Source organism: Apus apus, chromosome 8 (assembly GCF_020740795.1).
Source record: "Apus apus isolate bApuApu2 chromosome 8, bApuApu2.pri.cur, whole genome shotgun sequence".
Classification (NCBI taxonomy): Eukaryota; Metazoa; Chordata; class Aves; order Apodiformes; family Apodidae; genus Apus; species Apus apus.
This window is the reverse complement of record NC_067289.1, coordinates 10,010,298-10,030,545: the sequence shown is the minus strand read 5'-3', so window position 1 is coordinate 10,030,545 and position 20,248 is coordinate 10,010,298. Positions and strand designations below refer to the sequence as shown.

Here is a 20,248-nt window from a genome sequence, read left to right as displayed (position 1 = left end):
GACACTCAAAGACAAAACTTTTCCCAAGTGGCCAAACCTTCACAAGTCCTACACCCGTTATACCAGTGGAGTTGTCACAATTTTAAAAGTATTTGTCAAAATACACAAGGTGGCATTAGTCAAACTTTTTAAAAAATAGACCATGAAAATTCTGAGCTTGATTTTCACCAAACAAGCAAACCTTATTTGAAAGGCAACCACGGGAAACAAAGCCTCAGGCAGGATGACTTCTTTGAGAGGCTGGTACAGCAGGACTGACATTCCTGCCCACGCTCCTCCCTAGCACCAAGATGTCACTTTGAGGGGGGCCAGGACAGATTTTGATCTCATTTACAGCCTGTGTCAACAACTCCACGTCCACCTACACTCACCTGGCACGACCACTCTTGCTGTGCTGTGGCACACACATGAAGACTGTTTTCTCAGTATTTTAAAGGGCATATTTTACCCCTTAGGGGTAGTGGTACTGCCAGGAAAAAGCATATAATAAAACACAAGAATATGTAATTTGCCTGGGCTTAAGGACAAAATGGAAGGGGGAAAAAGAATGTTCAAAGTTAAACACACTGTTCTTTCACACGCGTTAATTCTGGAATGCAAGAATCCCATTTTTATTAGCAGTCATTCAGCCATTAAATTCCAAGAATGTGCCTGTTAACAAGTCTGCTGATTAGGATTAATTAAGGGGATGGCATTTTTCACATTGTGCCCGATCAGAGTTCAGAGGAAGTATGAAAAATGCACAAGAAATCACAGCTTCTACAACAAAGGAATCAAACTTCAGATGCTAAAATATTTTACACAATACTCCTTTTACTTAAAGAATCCTTAATTTATGTAGAGTTAAGTCAGGCACTAAACAGAGAACACAGAACACTCATCTAGGTAGACTATCCTTAATTTCTGTCCCAGAAAAGATGAAGTGCAACAGAGCATATGTTAGAAATTCACCTGCATCTGAAATCTACCATCACCAGTGCTCTGCAACCTAACCTGATGGGATTTTTTAATGGTAAAAATCCTACTCAGAAATAACTCTGTTAATAAACTTTCAAAATATTTAAAGTACTGGAACTTTCCAATAATCCAATCCCAAAACTTATATTAAATTCAAAAGAAACAAAATTAGTCTCAATATAATTCATTTGCCCCATGGGTATGACAAGTCTTCAATTCTAAGAATATAGTGGCAGCTCTGTAATTTAAAATATATGCCTTATTACTGTAGTGAAAACCAAACATTAAAATGTAAAAAATAATTTATTTCAATTTTTTATACAAAAAGTCAAAACAGCTTAACATTAATATCTGAATATTTAATAGCAAGTATTTCTAACATCACTTTACAAAAAAGTGTTTAAAATTGAAATATTTAATTTTACTTATGTACGTTTTCAACTGACTAGTAGCTAATCCAGTGGTTTTAAATAATTGAAGAGTTTAACAGATATAGTAAATTACATTGAAATTCTGACCAGAGCCTTAAGAGAGATTAGCCTGAGGAACCAACACTACTTCCTTCCCATTTACATATAATTATTACCCACTGAGAAAATTACGCAAACTGTAAGCAGGTTTTTGATACATAGTTTTAGTGAGCAAAGAAAAGTCAATTAAGAGTATCTGCTCTTTTATTCTATGGCTACTACATATGTTGAAAAGCAACCAAGACCCAGAACACAACAAATATCAGCATTCCTTATGTTCTGCCTCAGTATGAGCCAGAAAAGACCCTGCAGAACACCAGCAGCATTCTCACACTACCTGAAGGAGCACACTCAAAGTCATGTCCTGTCTTTTGGCTCTTGGAACCTTGAGCCACATATTTGGTCTAACAACATAATGTCGCTTCCTGACCAAAAAAAAAATAATAAAAAAATCAACACTAGGTGTAAGAAGGTGAAAGTGAGAATGGCACAGGAGACAAAGAACAGACTGTGCATTTTTCAGCAAGCAAAAGCTTAGTTGCAACCAAAAGCTTTACTTAAAAAAATATACTAAAAAATAGTTTCAAGACATTTTTCTCTATGAAAAATAGAGCACTGTTTTTACATTAGAACTCTAACTCCACAGAGGAGTAGACTTCATAAAGCACTGACTGGTGATCACATGTACCTGAAAAGAAACCATTAAATTGCTCATCCTAGTGCTCTACTAAAGTAGTACTGAAGACACTTGAACAGTTCTGAGCCAAAAAGCAATAATCAGTTTATTTTCATGCAGTCATACCTCTTTGGTGCTGAAAATTGTTACTGAGAAGTGTCCCCAGCTTCAGAAGAACTACTTTTATTAGAGGAAGAAGAACCCAGGCAATGAGTAATTTTTGAGTGATACTAGAACAAAAGACCTTCAGGTTCATTAGTTAACATTACTGAACAGGCATATGTGCCACAGGCAGGACAGCCACTGTGTGACAGGCAGCCACTGGGCAGTTTGTTATAACTAATTCTTATCACACACAAGCTCTAAATGAAGTGGCATGTTTTAAGGAAGACTGCAACACTACAGGTTGCATGAAATAACTCCTCAGGGTGAGGAGCTCAAAAGCTTAGACCTGGAGCCATGTGATCTAGGTGTTGTCATTCCAAGCACTATTTGAGTGAGATTTCACATGCCAGTCCCAGAACTGTTGGTCATCATAGGTAAACAGAGACAAGTATGTAATGAAAAACTGCAGGGTTTTACAATTGCATTAAAAAGTTATGTTTTTTTCATATTTGATGAAGAAAACCTGCTGTCTGAGAACACCAGCAGTGAAAAAGCCAAGGAATACTTGAAGCTACACAAAAGAACTCAGGAAAAAAGACAGTTTGCTAAACCATCAGTTTTCTTCCATATTTAAGGTGCATTAAGATGGAGACTGCCAAAGATCACATTTAGATTCCTATCTCTCACTCTTTATGCAAGTTGCAGTTTTCAGCCTGAACTCAGAAAACCCTCTGCAGTTTTGCAACTAGTAGTAAAAAACTGGAAAAATATTACAAATCTGCAAATATTTTGGTTACTCTGAATAGCACTTAATAAATTACATCAAAACCTGACAGTTTCATCATGTCTCAAACCTACGAAGCCTTTGCCTTCTTATTTCCTCCTCTGAATCATGTGGAAACCAAAAACCATAAGGTCGCCGCTCATTACGGTAACTTGTTCCATGGACACCTACAAGACACAATGAAAAACAATGGTTAGTTTTATCTGTAATTTGAAAGAAATTAATGTTTATCCTGTAATCCAAAGCATCACAACACAGAGGAAACAAAGCTGAATGTTTCCAGTTCTGATGGTTTCAGGGCAATCACAACAAAAACAGCAGCAAAAAAACCAAACAAACAAACCAACAAACCACAACCTAAGCACTCAAGTATCTAACAAGTAATAGTAGCTCATGTTTTTCACAATCCCCACTCTCTACAGTAAACTCCAGATTTTTAAACTAAACATCCTCAGTAATTACTTCTGGCAAAACAAACTTTTGGTTTTGCTTTGAGTACTGGGGTCCACCCCACAGCAGATGCACACACGGGTCCCACCCCTGGCAGCAACTGCAGAAATCAACTACAGGTGGCAGCTCAGCTAGGGAGAACTGCCAGCAAGTTAATCTGAGCAGAAACAGCACACCAAGACAGAAGGTTCTCTGCTGTGGCACCCCAAGGAGAGACAAGAACCTGCTATTCCAGCAACTCTTTAGAATTCACAAAGAGGCACTGAGGATAGCTGAGGGGCTGAGGGAAACAAAAAGGAGAAACTGCCTTCTGAACATGGGAACAGTGCTAAGGATACATCAGCTTTAAAGGAAACAGCCTTTGCAACAACCAGTGTTATTTGAACTTTCACTGCAGGATCTCATTCAATTTCACAACAGTAGATACGGAAAAGTTAGTATTATGTTCATTTTCAAGATGGATTTCAAATACATCTGTATCCTGTATCAGAAGTTGTTTGCAGCAAACACAAGGCCTGTTTGCATGACACAAAGTCAGGGAGCCCAACTTACCAAGGACCTCTGTTAGTGTCTCATTCAATTACAAAAGCATTTTAGTTCATAGAGTACTTGCTAATAAATGTATGATTTCATGAAAATACTAGAACAGATTCATAATTTTTCTTTAGTGTTTACAAGTCAAGTCAAAATCTTGGAAAATCCTTCCAGAGATAACCAGCTGCTTAAAACTCTGGTAGGCAGGGTTAAACTTAAAGTGCCTAATATTTTTGTTTAATACTTGGACATTTGATGAATACACTTTAAACAATAGCTGAAATATATAACATTTGATATAGAAAGGGTAACATAGCCAAGGCCCTGATGGTAAAAATGGCTGCACCATACAGGGTCAAAACTGCACTGTAATGATCAAGTTTCATTTTTTTTTAAATCATCATAATTAAGCATTTACTTTTAAAAAATTTATTTTCTGTAGTGAGTTTATCCATACATATCAAGGCTTCTCATTAAAACATTTATTTTTCTATGTAGCATCCTTGGTTAGTTTTAAAAGAAATCAGATATCACTCATACAGGTGAGATGAGTACTGACAGAGTCCCCCCAAAATACACTCAACACTTCAAACACAAATGTGTTCTAATAATCACAAGAACTCGAGATGTTATAAAAAAGGATACAAAAATGTGCCTAGACATTGACTCAAAAATAAAAAATTGACAATGTATTTTGAAAGGCTTTATGTTCAAGAAAATATTATTTTGCATCAAACAATATTGTGAAGAGTGAAGTCTGAATTTGAAGATTTAAATACACGTATTTATATATGTACATATTTAAATTATCCTGTTAACTAAAACAGCTCCCTGACTTTTTTTTAAATTACAAGAGAAATATTAACAAAGTAACACCTTTATTAAGCATAAGCCACAGTGTTCAGAAATTATAATTAAGCCACTGCTAGGACTGAAACACACCCTGCAGTTCTGTACAAGAAAACACAAAATTTTCAACACATCCACAAAGAACTTCAAGACTAATAGGTTTTAAGACTGTATTTAAAGTATTTTTAGAAATGCAATTATACTGGAGGATAGACAAGACCAAAGGATATAGTACAGAAGTTAGTACAAAAAACCTAAACTTTAAATAGCATATTTTAAAACTAATTTTATTGTGAACTAGAACTGTATTCTATGAATAAGACCAAGACCCTCCACACCTTTCCTGCCACTGGGTTGTTTGGGGTTTTTGTTACTAAAGTTTACAATTATGGGGTTTTGGACCAAAACAAGAAAAACCAGTGTAAACACAATTGGTTTTACTAAACCTGTATTACAGCAATATAGACAAAGCTTTAATGACCTTAAACATTTTCATCTAGATGTTAAATAAACATGCTGATCATGCCTAAAAGACTTGCTGTAGTCAGGCACTGCAGCACATGACTCTGCACCTACAGTGCCCCAGAGGCATAATGGACAATGCATTAAACACTAGTTTGAAGGTTACTCAGCATGTAAAAAAATCAGAAATTTAATTAATTGTGGAGACACAGTCAAAGACAGAAGCAGAAGTCTTCTCAAGTCAAAAGATCTAATTAACCAGGGTAATCCCTTAAGACACTTGTGGCTGTCATACTCTCTTGGTTCCAGTCAAGTTCCAAGCTTTGGAATTACATTACTGGCATGTTCAACACAGTCATTTTTAAAATGCAACTGCCCCATCTGATATGGCAGAAAGAAAAATATATCTTATTAAGAGAATATTAGCCATGCCTTATTGGATATTGGAGACTGCACTGAAAATTCTACACCCAATATTAGTTCTTCTGATTCCTAAGAAAAACTTTTGGTTTATACCTCAAGTTCTATAACTTGCTTTAACTTTTATTATTAACAGATTGCAAACAAACAACTATTGAAATTCTAAAATTTCTGAAATTCAGACACATCAGGTACTGTCTACAGATTGTATTGGATAATATTTCTGCTTTAGAGCAAGAAAACATTCTAAATTCTACACAAATGGAGACAGCACATAACCAACCAACAAAAAACGTAAAGAATTAAGACTTTCTTACTAGATATAAGTCTTCCCAATGAAAGATTTAGACCTGCAACACACATAGTTCAGTTCTCATGCAATTCTGGGCAGTACTAACTTGCAACATGCTGATAATGCCCAAAACTTCCTTAGAGACTTTATGATAGCAGAAAGAAATTTAGTGTTTCAATGTGCCTTTTGGATTCCTATTTGAGACATTTATGAAGTAAACCCTGAGCTTCTATTTCATCACTGAACTGATGCTGAGTAGTTCACCTCATTTGTAACAGGTTATCATACTGAGTACTTTTATAGGACAATCAGAAAAGAAATAGATGATTATTCTTGTATATTCTACAATTAACTCACATTTATTTTGCTAAAAGGCAAAATTGATGAAAACTTGAATATAAAAAATGTTTGGCTTCTGTTGCTATACTCATTGCATGACATACTTGAAAAAAGTAAGGTGTAATCACAACACAGAATTTGTGACTTTTTTTTTGCTCTTCCATGTGCTATGAGTGCTAAAGCATAGGCAGCTACCACTACTGGACAAACAGCAGGAGTTTCTACTGTGAACATTTAGAGCACATGCAACGCCAAATATCCAATGTGGTCCATCCCCAGAAGTGCCTTACCCACCAGAACCCAATTCTAGTCACAAAGACAAACATCAGCAACAGAAGAGGTGTCAGCAAGGACCCATGATTTGATCCTACTTAGGCTTAAGCTTTATCTTTTTAAAAGACTTTCACATTTGCAGCATAATTTTCAAAGATCTAATCATCTTGTAGTAAAAGCAAAGAAGCTAGAGTATTACATGCTGAATTTCTTTAACTTATTTGGAGACAGACACTTGAGGAGCAATTTAGTAGTCAAGTAATACAACTTCTAACCCTTGCAGATCCCAGGTTTTCATAAAGGATGCCCAAGAAGACAGCTGCAACTGGGCCAACATTTCTCTGCTCCTTCAAGAAATGAAAAAGGAGGAGAGAGGGCACGCATTGGCTTGCAGTATTAAATTTGCACTTTTAATGGTGCTGATAAGACTCCATTAGCAAGCAAGAAGGTGATGAAGCAGCCAGATCCCAGAGCCCTGCAGCAGGCCTGGTGCACTCCCCCGGCAGATGGCACAGGAGCCCCGGGAGCTGCCGCGGGAGTGAGCACAGACCCCAGCCAGCAGGGCTTTCCGCCTGGTAAGCAGAATCAGGGTTATTTTGAAACAGATGGGCTCTAGAGAAGCTGCTGCACTGAATATTAGAAAGTTGTTTATTGCCTGGCTGGTTTAAAACCCAGGGATTATTTGCCAGCATCTAGCAGTTTCTCTGTCACATCAGGTTTCATCAAAGGGCAGGCACAGGAAAAGCCTCTGGAACACACACTTTTCTTTACCAAACCTGTCTTAAATTCAGAACTTGCTATTGTGTGCAGTGTTTTGCAGCAGAATGTGCTGATGAGACCAGCTGCATAACCAATATCTTAACCCTGAAGCTGAACAGAGAACACTATCCTCTGTACAAGAATCCTCTAAATTTTACCTGTCTTGTTAGCAAGTAAAATTTTTCCAGTGTTTCTCATTTTATGCATCTGCAATACAACGCTGTCACCTGTGGATACACAACACACTCTTTGAGGTTTGTAACTGTAACAGTGATCAGCTCAAAGCCCCCTGCCCCAGATCTTTCACACATTCTCAGCACTAAGCTGCACTAAAATACAGTTGCCAGACATATGATCTAAAAGAGCAAAGAAGAGAGGTGAAACAACATTGTTTGTGACAATAGTTCAACACTTAGAATATTTTGGGGCAGACAGCAAAAAAAAAACAAACAAGGAACAAAACCAAAGACAACTCTTGTTTCCCTCAGAAAGCAGTCAGGGGAAAGGACACACTTGCCATTGTTGGAATCAGAAGTTCTAGCTACATCAATCTAAAAGGTAACTCAGAACTGCTGTCCTGAATATGACACGTCAATCTCCAGCCAAACTCACTACAAATGCAAGCAGACCACTCCACAGAGCAGCATATAGATTTTTGGAAACACCAGACAGATTGATCTGGCTGTAGTACAGCAAACCTTGCTCAACAGCAAAGCAAAACTCATACAGCCAGCTGGCAGTGAAAATGAGCCATCCATTTAGTCTTCCCCTTTACACTGCCCTCTAAGCATCAAGATCAGATTAAGGACAGTTTGAAACATGCCACCCTGTCAGTGTAATCACAATACCTGCACAGTGTGTGAAACATACATTTTTTTTGCTCCTCTGCATGACATTTGGCATAAGGAAGAAAAATCAACTGGCCATGTTTCAGGGTGAGCCAAACAGACTAAATCTCCACATGGGGTTTTAGTTCTGCTTGTAGTACAAGCCACAGGAGTGCTACATCAAACACACTCACATGAATTTATCTCCTCTCTGAAGTAGTGGATTAGCAAGAGAGCTGCTGCAAGCTTCAGGAAGAGTTTATGAAGCTACCAAACTGTGACAGTCTGACTGGTAGAAATATGCAGTTAGGTCCCCGATAAATACTGATGCTGGTAGGTGAAAGAAGGTGAGAGCAGCAAATAAGTAGCACTGCTACAATATCGCAATATCTCTGTATTCCTTCTTCACACAAGCTTTAGTTGTGTTAAAGAAGAATGTGAATATTTCAGCTGAATAGCTTATGATGTTCACTGTCTGCCCTGGCACTAGTGAATGTGGTACCCATACCAAAAAACCCAAACATATGCTTACATACCCATGTGAAAAAACACACACACACGTGCCATTTAAAAAATAAAATAAATCTCAGTTTTGCAGAAGCTTTGCTGCAGAGGATAATCACAGACAATAGTCTCTTTTCAACACAGTGAGTAGCATACAGCTAGCCAAAATATAGAGACCTCTGATCTGGATGAAAAGACTGGTCTGTGCCAAGAGGAAAGCCCTTCACAGGTGCCTCAGATATAACTACTTCTGTCCAAGCACACACACACAATCCTGGCTTTGATTTTTCAGCCTTTGAAATATGTGAAAAACAAAAACTTACACTTAGCAGAGACAAGGTTCAGGTATTATATCGTAGTTCATAGCAAACTCATTTTGGGATTTCTTTTCTCAAAAGAATGTTTTCTGCAGCCAACACATTGCTCACTCAAAAACTGTTAGCTTAGGCCCTCACCAATGCAGGACTGTTGGAATCACCTCATGCAGACATCATCATTATATACATCTTAATTGCTTCACTGTTATCTTCTGTCTTCTCATGTAACTTGATTACATACCAGATTGACAGCACCTGTACCCATGTCATGTCAAAGGAGAAAGAGAAATGCTACATTCACTGGCCTAAGAGCTCAGACATCTGGCAAGCTCTTCCCATTCTTTTTCTGCAAACCTTTTGGAGTCTAAATATAACCTACGTAGTCACCAAAGCTAGGAATTTTTTTCAGCCCCTTCAAACCTTTCTTCTAGGAAATACAGTATAGAACTCCCAAAAAGGAAGTAATTTTTCTCCTCCTGAAATGGAGAATGGAAATACAACAGAAAGTATGGGAAGATGGCCCCACACAGAGCCCTCCCATACAGACCTCCTCATGAGAAGTGCTGTTGATGTCCTTTGGGGATACTAGAATTACATCCTTTAAGAAACAGGTTAAGAACATTAAAATACATGTGAAAAATTTGTAGTTTATTTTACAATGCTAAAAAGAGTGGTTTGAAAGTATTTTATCAAATGTCATTACTTAGAACCCTTGCTTGGCTTTCATTCATACTAGTTGCATATAATGTGTTTGTTCCATGCATAGTGTAGCTCTGCTAACAATCTGACAATACCAGGACTCAACTCAAGTTCACAAACTGCTCTTGGGCACACTACAGATCATATACAAGGTCCTACATCTGTGGTATATGCCCAATTACCTTGCTTTTTAATACAAAATACCAATGTTTAAAGTGTTCTATTTGAGAAAATGGGAGTTCTGTTTATGAACACCCAAACAAACATTTTTATGCATAATTAACCTAGTATTTTTGATGCATATACAATTGGAAGTAGTAAACAGGAAGGCAGGGAGAAGCTACAGTTAAACGCACAGAATTGCTATAGTTCTTTCAAATCTTCCAGTCAATTAGTAGTCAAGTCTTGAGGTTAGTTTAACCGACTACCTTCTGATTTATTGAACTGTACAGAGAATCCTAAAGGCGGTGCATATGCAGTATCACTTTTCCTCCTCTTATACTTTAGAAGGACTAGGAGGGTTCCAGAATAATTGAGACAAAAACACAACAGCCTTATTACTGTTTTATGATGCACTAGAAGCCAGACAGGAACTACAATTGAGTAAGACCTATAAAATGGCAAATCTGCTTTTATGCTCTCACCAACTTGCCTCTGCAAAATGCAGACATGCAATATGGTCTGAAAGATCTGGCTTTTAGCAGTTACCACTGTCCAATTCTCCCCTACTCAGCTCCAAGCAGACCACATTTAATAGCCTACACTATTGTTTCTAACACTGCCCTTTAAGTTTGTCAATGGAGAAAAGAATTTTGTCATGCTATGAAGCCAACTATTCTTCTTGGTGCTTGTGCCAACATTCCTCATCTACAGACTCAAACTGGTGAAGGATAAAAGCAAGTCTCGCTACTGTTTCTGTGCTGTCCTTTGGAATGGCTGACAAATAAAAACAAAATTAGCAGGAAATTAGTTGTAACTAATAAAGTTAGAAGGAAAATATAAAATGAATGCAGATACAACTGGATTCTTAGAAGCACAAGGACGATCGAACTGGAAAACAATTTTTCTTGTTTTTAAACAGAAGAAAAAATCCTGCCCTTGCTCCTGTTAAATTTCTTATGGTTCTTACAGTGGTTGCCCAGCTCTCTAGTGTATCCAGATCTCTGTCTAAAACCTCACACATCTGACCATTACCCAAGATTCTAAGACAGCATCATCCCAACAAAATAAACAGAATATGAACTAAGACATTAAATTTGTCTAAGTTAATTTCCTCCTGATTTTTATTCCTTTGAAATGTACATTGCATTGTGAAGTTATGCCAATTTTTCACTGTGAAGTGTACTCCTCTTTCAAAGTTATGTATCAATCTGTATTTTTCTTTTGTTATTCCCTTTGTTCTATATTGATCAAATTTCTCAAGACAACTGGTATTTGAGGTTTAGTGTTAAAAGGGCCATTAAGAAATGACAACTTTTAAACTATAATGTAAAAATATTTCTCTTTACAGAGCCTATTTGAAATAATTATGCTTGTTGGGATCTGCATTTATAATCTATTTTTTAAAACTTGAACTAAAACCCCAAGAATTAAGAAATATGTGCTCACTCCCACAAGCAAGCCAGGCAGCTATGAAGACCACTCACTCAGATCTTAAGATCAGAAACTGACCACAGCTCCTGCTTTAATAAATTAAAAAAAAATCCTGTTGAGCTCATTTTGCTTTATTCAAGAATCAGCTTGTTCATCTACAGAAATAAAGTGGCAAAGGAAATAGTTATATTAATCTTCAAATAACAGAGTTATTTTCATAATAGTTAAAATTATTTCATAACAAATAGTAATTCCTTTATTAAAATAAGGCAAATGGGATTTTTTTTTTCACTTAAAACTGTTATTACGGTTATCCTGAAACCAAACTATTTCTTTCCAATTATACTTTTCATCCAAACATTGCTTCACATGAAGCTGATTTAAAAAGTACTAAATAAATGCATAATTTATCCCTTATAGTACCATCACAGGATAGTAACTGACTACATGAATGTTTAAACTATGTAATTACTTGAATGAAGAAAAAAGTATGAAGTTATGAAGATCTAAATCAGCATTTTGCCTTTTTAAAAAGCACGCTCAAAACTAGATCTCAATGTCTGTACTGAAGCTGGCTAAATGAAATTAACTGCATTAGCAAATCTTCTTGAGTTAATGAAATTACAACTTTTTGACCAGAGCTGGCTCATGTCCAGCTTTCAAAGCAAGCTGAGCTTGCTCACATTTATCTACAGGATTGCAGTCATACTAGATTGAATATGAAAGACCAAAATGTCCCATATAGTCCTTCTGAGCATAACCTTAAAATCTACTGCTGCAAACTGACAACAGCAGGCAACCTACGTAATGCTCACAATAATTAGATTTATATTTAAATGCAACTACATGCTCCAGACAGAAAATAAGAAGTATACAAGAGGAACAAACCAGAAGACAGTTGGCCTTAGGACTATACAAGGATGCAGCCATTGATGTTAGCCAACAAGACATAATATGGAGATACAAGTCCTTCTTGAAACTACTAGAAATGCCTAATTTATCCAGACATCAGGAAAAGGTTCAGCTCATCATTAAGATAGTCCCACTGAAAAAAATGCAAACTACACCCAGAGTACTGAATTAACCCAGTGATAAACTAAAAAGAGGTAAACAGTAAATCATGGGTAAATCCAATATTAGGAATATTCACTGACCTTAGCTTACCACCAAAAGCATGCCCAAAGTAAGTTTAATAACATTCATAAGGATCTTGGTAAGTATAAAATTCCATTTGGAAAAAACACACAGTTTTTCCTTTGGTGTATTTCTGCTTGCCTAACAAAGACATACAACAATAAAAAAGCCCTGAACAATATCCATTTCCCAGTGCCAAGGCTAGGAAACCCAGATGGATGGATTGAGACACCACTACAGACCGGAGCCACTCCAAAGCAACTACCACCTTCTCCAAAGTGGAAGTGAGTGCTTTTATACAGCCCACACACAGCTTCTTCTAATTATGCCCACAGCTGTTAAGCAGAACTGCCTGTTATCCCACAAGGTGACCCTGCCAAACCCACCCTGAAAAGAACAACATTTGTTCCTTTAAGAAAAGGTTCAAGTTCCTGAGGGGGGAATAAAAAAAAAAAACAAGAGGCCACTGAAGTCAGTGAAGAGATTCCCATTTGAATCACTGAGTCTTGGATCAAAACTTGAACAAACAGCCTCTACCTCCATTTGCCGTCTATTCTTTTATGATGGATGTAGTGTGAATGTAAGAAAAACATCTCTATTAAAGATATAGTTAAATATTTGGCTGTAGGTAAAGTGTTTTCTTCCTATTTTAATTTTCTTTGGCAGTTAAAACTTTTGCAAGAAGGAAGCCATCCAAAAGAAAGCTGCATTAGCAGTACCTTCAGAAGTGTTCGCATAGTTAGGAAGTCACAGAAAAAAACCAGCATCCTGTACATATTTTAGCATTAAAATCTCCATAAATACTTTGTGCCAGTACTATATCCTTTTTTAATGCAAAAATTAATCACTACTGGAATTCTTATATAAATCTTTTGTAGCAATAATCAGAACCTAAGAACAACTATGTCACTGTCAACTTGTTGCCTAAAGACCAAAGGAAGGTAACCCTTTTGGCAGCATTTCCAAAATTACTCAATACAGCACCAAGCCTTTGACAGAAGGACTGGAAGACATACTGCAGTGCAAAAGAGAGCCATCACCTCCAGAATGCTAAACACTGAATATAGTAATTTCAGCACACTGCTACGATCCAGGGCAAACAATACTTCAATAAAAACAGCAAAATAGCCTCAAAAGGCACTACCTATTAGGGTATTAAAACAAATCTGAAATTATGTTCTAAACTCCTCTCAGTGTACTAGTGTCACAATGCTTCGATATTTTCTATTTTCATAATGTTTCATGCTAATGATCAGTGCAAACACTATCACTCACATGGAATAAAGCCCCACTTTTAAATTAGTAGTATTTGTCTTTTCAACCCTATAAGATGCAACTCAGGAATACTGCATCCAAGCAGGCCCAAAACCTTCAGCAATATTGTATGCAACAAACAGAACTTGTTTCAGAAACAGCAGAAGAGAGAAATAGGAAACAGGCTCATTCACTTGAATAACCAACTTCTAAATAAAAGTACTTTGGATCAAAAACCTGTATCCGTTAATGACATTTTAACAGAAAAAATCTCAGCTCTTCCAGTTTACTAATGTAATAGTGTTTCAAAGCAAGAGGAAAAGGATGCACACAGAACTCCTGAATAATGGGCAGGAAGTAGAAAAGGCAAAACATCAAACTACTAAAGACCATACTAGCAGAGTGCACAACATTTTCTAGGGTTGATTTGTCCATCAAAAGCATTGTCTTAATATACTCTTCTCCAGCCATCTGAAGGAATGCCCTCCACACATTATTCCTGAAAGGAAATCATGCCTCTCCTAGAAGACTGCCAAATTGTCTGTAGGGATTCACATACATCAAAATAATAATAATCCTAAAGGCAGAAGAAATTAAGAAAAAAAAGAGTACAAGGAGGCCATGGAAATGAAGAAACTGATTTCCTCAGTTCTGCTAATTCCATGGAAGTCTATAAAGCCTACAATTTAAAATCTTCAACACACTTATCAACAATGAACAAAACTGTATCAAGCATGCCCATGTCTCCTCCTGAACCAACACAGCTCATCCTAAGCTGTTTATTACCTGTGATTTAGTATCTGAACGAAGTTAACATTGCTTTAAAAAATAAAGTTTAAAAAAGCAACTAAAAAATCTCACCAAAACACTAAAAATTTAAGACAAGAGTGATTTTTTTCTTTTTAAGGCACAGAGACTAAAGCAGACAAGTCTAAACCCAGCATTTCCAAAATATGCACTATTACAGATACATAGGAGTGGCTTTAAAGATAGTGTGTACAATGCTTAAACCAATACTATCACATGTAGTGCAGCATTTCAGAAGGAATTAACAAAACCACATTTTAATTTAGAATCTCTAATCTAAGCTTCTTAACATATAAGTACATGGAACCTGGATTTGAAGGAGCTGCCTATTCTATTCGTCCATCCCACCTAACTTTCCCTACTGCATTACTACTGAAGCAGAAACAGTTGAACTAGGAACATAGATGCTTCTGAGCTCTCAGTTTTCAGTTCAAAATTTTTCATCCAGTCCAGCCTTTTTTAGGTAAAGCTAAGTGAACACTAGTTTAGATAGCAAGGGCAGTAACTGCTTGAGTTGTCTGAAGCTAACCTGTTTAGCTGTGTAAATGGAGGTTTTGCAGTAGAATTATTTCACTGCTTCACAGAATTATTCGTTACACTACAGTATTTTATAGATACCAATTGGTTGTGGTTCTATTTTAAAAGACAAGCCTGTGGTGAAAGGCTTAGTGTTGCTTTCTCTTATCTACCTGGTCAACTTATACACCAAGATCCACTATCAAAAGAATCTGGACTTTTTGGTTCTCATCTTCAGTAACCCTGTTTAATTCTACATAAATCACTATTTTATGAAAAGACATTAATTAAACATTTGTAACAGAATTCTGACTATGTTTCTTGCTGCACACACCAATACTTCCTTTGTGGAAATTATAAAAAAAATTACTATTTTCCAATTTACTAATTGGAAATTTGCCTGAAGAAAATATTGGTGATCACCATCCTAGAGCACAGTTGCAGCTTTAGAAAAATACTTAGAACGAGTTCTACTCTAGAAGGAGAGCTTTTTTCAAAAAACTGTTGTTGGATACCTCAGACCATACACAGTCTGAATTTAAACAACAAAAAAAAAAGAATTTTAAGAATCAGATGCAAGTCCTAGCATATGACTTTATGAAATGTATTTTAAGCTGATATCATGCAATGCACATTTTAGCATACAGTCTATTTTAAGCCATGTCTATAGAAAAGCACAGTCAAACACAGTGACTGGCATTCCTACAGTTGCAGAAGGGAAACAACACTGATTGGAAAAATATTAATCATAAAGCATTTCTCTACAGTCTTATTACAACAGTTTCAGTCTTATTACAAACTTCCACGGATTGGGCAAATTTAATAGCCCAAAAGTCCAGTGTCAGCAGAGGAAAACAGAAATGGGAACATTAAAATTCAGAGAATGGGCAAGCCAGATGCCTAGATACCTCCTGACTACACTGCACAGTACCTGTGACTAGTCCATACTTGGCCATCTAATAACTTGAAGTGTGTGGGGTGGTTTTTTTTTGTTTTCTTTTAAAATTAGAATTCAATAAATGCATATGTATACAGTTTCACTATAAAATGCAAAAGCAATATCTGTAGGTGTATACTTATAGGTATTTCTCTTTAAACACAACCTACAAAGGCTATCATCCACATGTTTAAAGACCTTAGCCTTAAGAATAAGAGGAAAAATTGTTTGTGCAGAGACATGAGCTTGCAAGTGATTCTTAACATTACTGAGGCAGACACTTAGAAGTTCAACTCACAAAAGACCCAACACCCACAACAACAAAAATTCAAATCCACATCCCACACTAATCAAGATATTTCTTCTAGGCAGAATAGGAAGTAAACAACAAATAAGAGATACACTTTCCTGGCCTTTTATATTCAGGCTGGTTGCTAACTAGTATTGTTTTAAAATTGCAGACATTTTAACTTCATAGTAAAACTGTATCGTTTAAATATAAAAGGTTATGATTTTTTCAAATCCTAAATTGTCTTCCTGACTTGACTAAAGGAAGAATTATTGCAATTTGTAACCAACAGAGAATGAGAATAAGAACGAATATAAAAATGCTTTGGTGAAAAAAAAGTAATGCTATTTAAACCAATTCTTGTTTGAGACAAAAACATACCTAAAGCTGGGAATGAATATAAGTAACAGTTCCTTTTAGTAAATGGACCTAAATGATTATGGAAATGTGATCATCTTAAAATTGATGCCTAAATAAATCCCATAAACAAGCCCATCAATTTCTTTTGTTGCATTAGATACTTATCATGAAGAAGTTTTCAGGATGTACTATAAAAACAGAATTGCAGTTCAGGAATGCCTGGATATGGACCAAGCAGAAATGCAGTACCTTGATGGAGGGTTTAGATAACCCATGTATAGGATTATAGATAAATAACTACTGAGCTTGAATTCAATATGTATCTTATTATGACAGTTTTCAGATATAAACAAGTGATACTAGGAAATCCTGTATGCCACTGATTCTTTACATAGCTTAGTAGGAAACTGACAAAATAATTTATATGTAGTTCAACATTCTTAACCTTGTGACCTAAAACCTCTAATAAATGTATTTATCCAAATTAATGCAATCCTTTGTCCAACCTTCAGAGCAACTGTGATGGTTTAATGTCATAGTTGGAAAAGAAAAAAGATTGATATGGAAAGAGTACCCTAAATTTTAAGTATGGTACCAGTTTTTACATACATTTAGATAGCCATTTCAAACTATTTTATGCAATTTTTAGTCAAGTACCTATTTCATCATCCATGTAATTGCAAGCATCTGTGAATGTCACACTTCAGGGAAAAACATATTGTGCTCAAAGGACAGTGCTCATTGAAGCTTATTATTTTTCAAACTGAGAGGGAAGAATATCCTAATTGCTCCTTAGTAGAGCAAATTTCATCACATGCTATGTGTCACTAAAATTGGTATAATCAATTACACAGTTTATTACTTTTCTGCGAAATAAGGCAACTGCCTATTGGCAAGCTTAACCTTTCAGCAGCTTTCTTAAGGAAATATCTTAAGAGTTCAGCTCTTAAGTCTTGCTTTTCCAAACTTTAGTTCTCCAACAGGCAGGAGAAAGGTGCAAAATAAAAGCACTCTCAAAACCACTGAAAACATCATCTATACACATGTGAGCGATCACACCAAACTATATTGGAAACAATATACAGTTATACATTTTCCCACTTTTATATGATGTTTCAAAAACTAGAACTAGTGCTGAAAACAGATGCTACCATAGTCTTAAGAAACACTAATGTCTCAAATAGAAATAAAAAATGTGACTTGGTATGCCACAATTTGATACCAGTGAGATATTTACAGATGCTAAATTCTGCCTCTTGTTTCAAAGGGCACTCTAAAAGTACAAATATGTTCCCTCTTACAGCTGAAAACTTATCTTTGTCCAAAGACAACAAAGCAGACAAAATAAACTTACCTATAGTGATGTAGATTTAAGGCTACAAGTGAAAACCAGAGCAGTGTTCCACACCGATACATGAAAGCCTTTAAAGTCTATACCATGTAGTTACTTACACTATTGTCATTTTGCATTATTGGTATTCTGTTTCCTTGGTAATTTAAAAAAAAACAAAACAAACACTGCTCATTCCTGCAGATAATACTTCAAAACATTTAATATTAAAAGCTTTAAAGGACTTCTCAAACTCACTGTTGAAAAATATGTAAAATGTCATGTAAAAACATCAGTAAAAAAGTAATGGTTACAACAAAGCTCACTTTAGACTTTTTCCTTCCCAAAAATCTAGTATTTACATAGGGCAAAATATCGATATTACTTTAATTTTTTAAGTTATCTAGGAGCACATGAACAGTCCCTATCTTCTAAATTTGACTGAAATGAGACTGCTCAGATTGCAGTAATTTCTAGAATGTATTATTGTAATAATCTTGACACAAAAAGTTTCTAGCTTCACAATGTTCTAACTTCACAGTTAGAACTAAAGAACAAAGGTGAACACAAAAATTAACCCACAAAATGCTTTAAAACCCCCTAATTTCTCTTAAAGTCTGCACTTCTGCCTTCCAGGTAACTCTCACAATAGATGCAAACTTAATAAAGCAAAAAAAGCTGCATTTACTTTAAAAAAAGCCTTCTCCTATTATAATCTTGCCTCATCTGCTGCCTTTTTAAAACCATCTTGTAGTTAACACGTCCTTTGTAATAAAAAACAGGATCACAGAAGGTGTGAAAATGTAAGTAATGATTTGTCAAGACATTAATTTCCATGTTTTGCTTGGTATTTCTCTGGCAGACATAACACAGTGGTGCTAATTAACTTTCCACACAGAGGTTTATGAACAGTGTTCCACATTTTAAAGGTTGCAGTCCAAAGTAGAAGCTTCTGTATCTTTTTTTCTAATGAACGCTTCCTTGCACCCAGGAAGAATACCAAGATTATGAAAAGCTAAGTGACACCTATAAGCTACTCAGCAGGTCTATTTTTTTTTTAATATTACATGTTACAGCTTCACTGAACTTAAAAGACATCTTTCCAATTTTTTTAAGTGAAGGGGTGCCTAAAGCCTTTGGCTGAATTCCCAAAAGAATCCATACTGACATGCAACAGATTAAAAAGGAAGCAATGTTTGATATGAAAAACTATCTTGATACCAGACAACATATACTACGCTCATTTCTGCCCTTAATTTTTATTACTTCAACATAAAAAATTTGCATAACTGATGTACATTTTATACGTGATGCTCTAATAATGTTCTGTTAGTCCTATTAAACAGATTTTCTCTCAAGTCTTGAAGTTTTCAAAAGCTGAAAAATAGATTCTACAAATTATTTTTCCCTCTTGATTTCACTTGCCTCATAAAAAGATACAATATATCCTAATGAATAGGATATGTACTGTATACCAATTTAACTAACAAATGTCACTTAAAAACAAACAGCATTTCTTTCTAATTATTTCATTTTTTTACGTCTTTCAGCTAGCTAGTATATAAGAGTGGAGAGTAAGAAATTAGTATATTGCTTGTCAGTTAAATTTATATAAAAAGCAAAACTATACATGTGGAGAAAGTTTAAATATTGGCAACAACAATTCTATTATACCACTTCATACCACTTTCTAGAGTATTGTAAGATCGTTTTTTTTACATGGCAACTTAATTTACATAAGGATATTTTGTTATAAAGCATTGATTACTTTGCTACTACTGTAGTAAAATAAAACAGTAAGCAATTGTGAATGCAATTACACAAAGTGAATGATATTACATCACAGAATCCTCACATCATATTCTCTGAAAATTCTGAGGAAACGTTCATCTGTTTCTCAAGATACGTCCAAAATACTGAAAAAAACCTCAAATCAAACCTAACCAACAAGCAAAACCCATAAAAAACCACCAAATAAAAAACCCAACCATCTTCTCATCCCCCTCACTCCCTTCTCAGTATGAATCGTATATTAAAATATAAAATGCAGTAACACTCATACCTCTTTCATTCAGACTGTTCAGCACTGCCCTTTCAAGCTGTTCTTCTTCAGAAAGTCCACCTGTATAATCATAATAGCTCCTCGGTGATCTGTATTGATAACCTGAATAGCCATAATACTCTGTAAAATTAACACAAAATAAAGAAAATAAACTGCTGCTACTCAGTAGGAGAGCGTGAAATAAGATACTATCTTTATCCTTTCTTCCACAAATTCTTTCAACTTGGGAAATAAAAAAATTACTAGGAT

At 35.7% G+C, this 20,248-nt stretch overlaps 1 protein-coding gene across 8 annotated transcripts in view; it reads right to left on the bottom strand.

Moving 5' to 3' along the window:
- Positions 1-1,241: 1,241 nt before the first annotated feature.
- The window catches only part of RHBDD1 (rhomboid domain containing 1), a 37,962-nt gene continuing 18,955 nt past the window's right edge, over positions 1,242-20,248 (bottom strand). For 6 of the 8 annotated variants that reach the window (XM_051626647.1, XM_051626645.1, XM_051626646.1 and 3 more), the window contains 2 exons: positions 20,000-20,119; positions 1,242-3,159 (listed from right to left, as the gene is read on the bottom strand). In XM_051626647.1, coding sequence (XP_051482607.1) covers positions 3,050-3,159; positions 20,000-20,119 — 230 coding nt within the window. In that variant the 3' untranslated portion in view covers positions 1,242-3,049. The remainder of the gene's footprint in view (positions 3,160-19,999; positions 20,120-20,248) is intronic. The other 2 variants (XM_051626648.1, XM_051626649.1) reach the window with 2 other exon arrangements.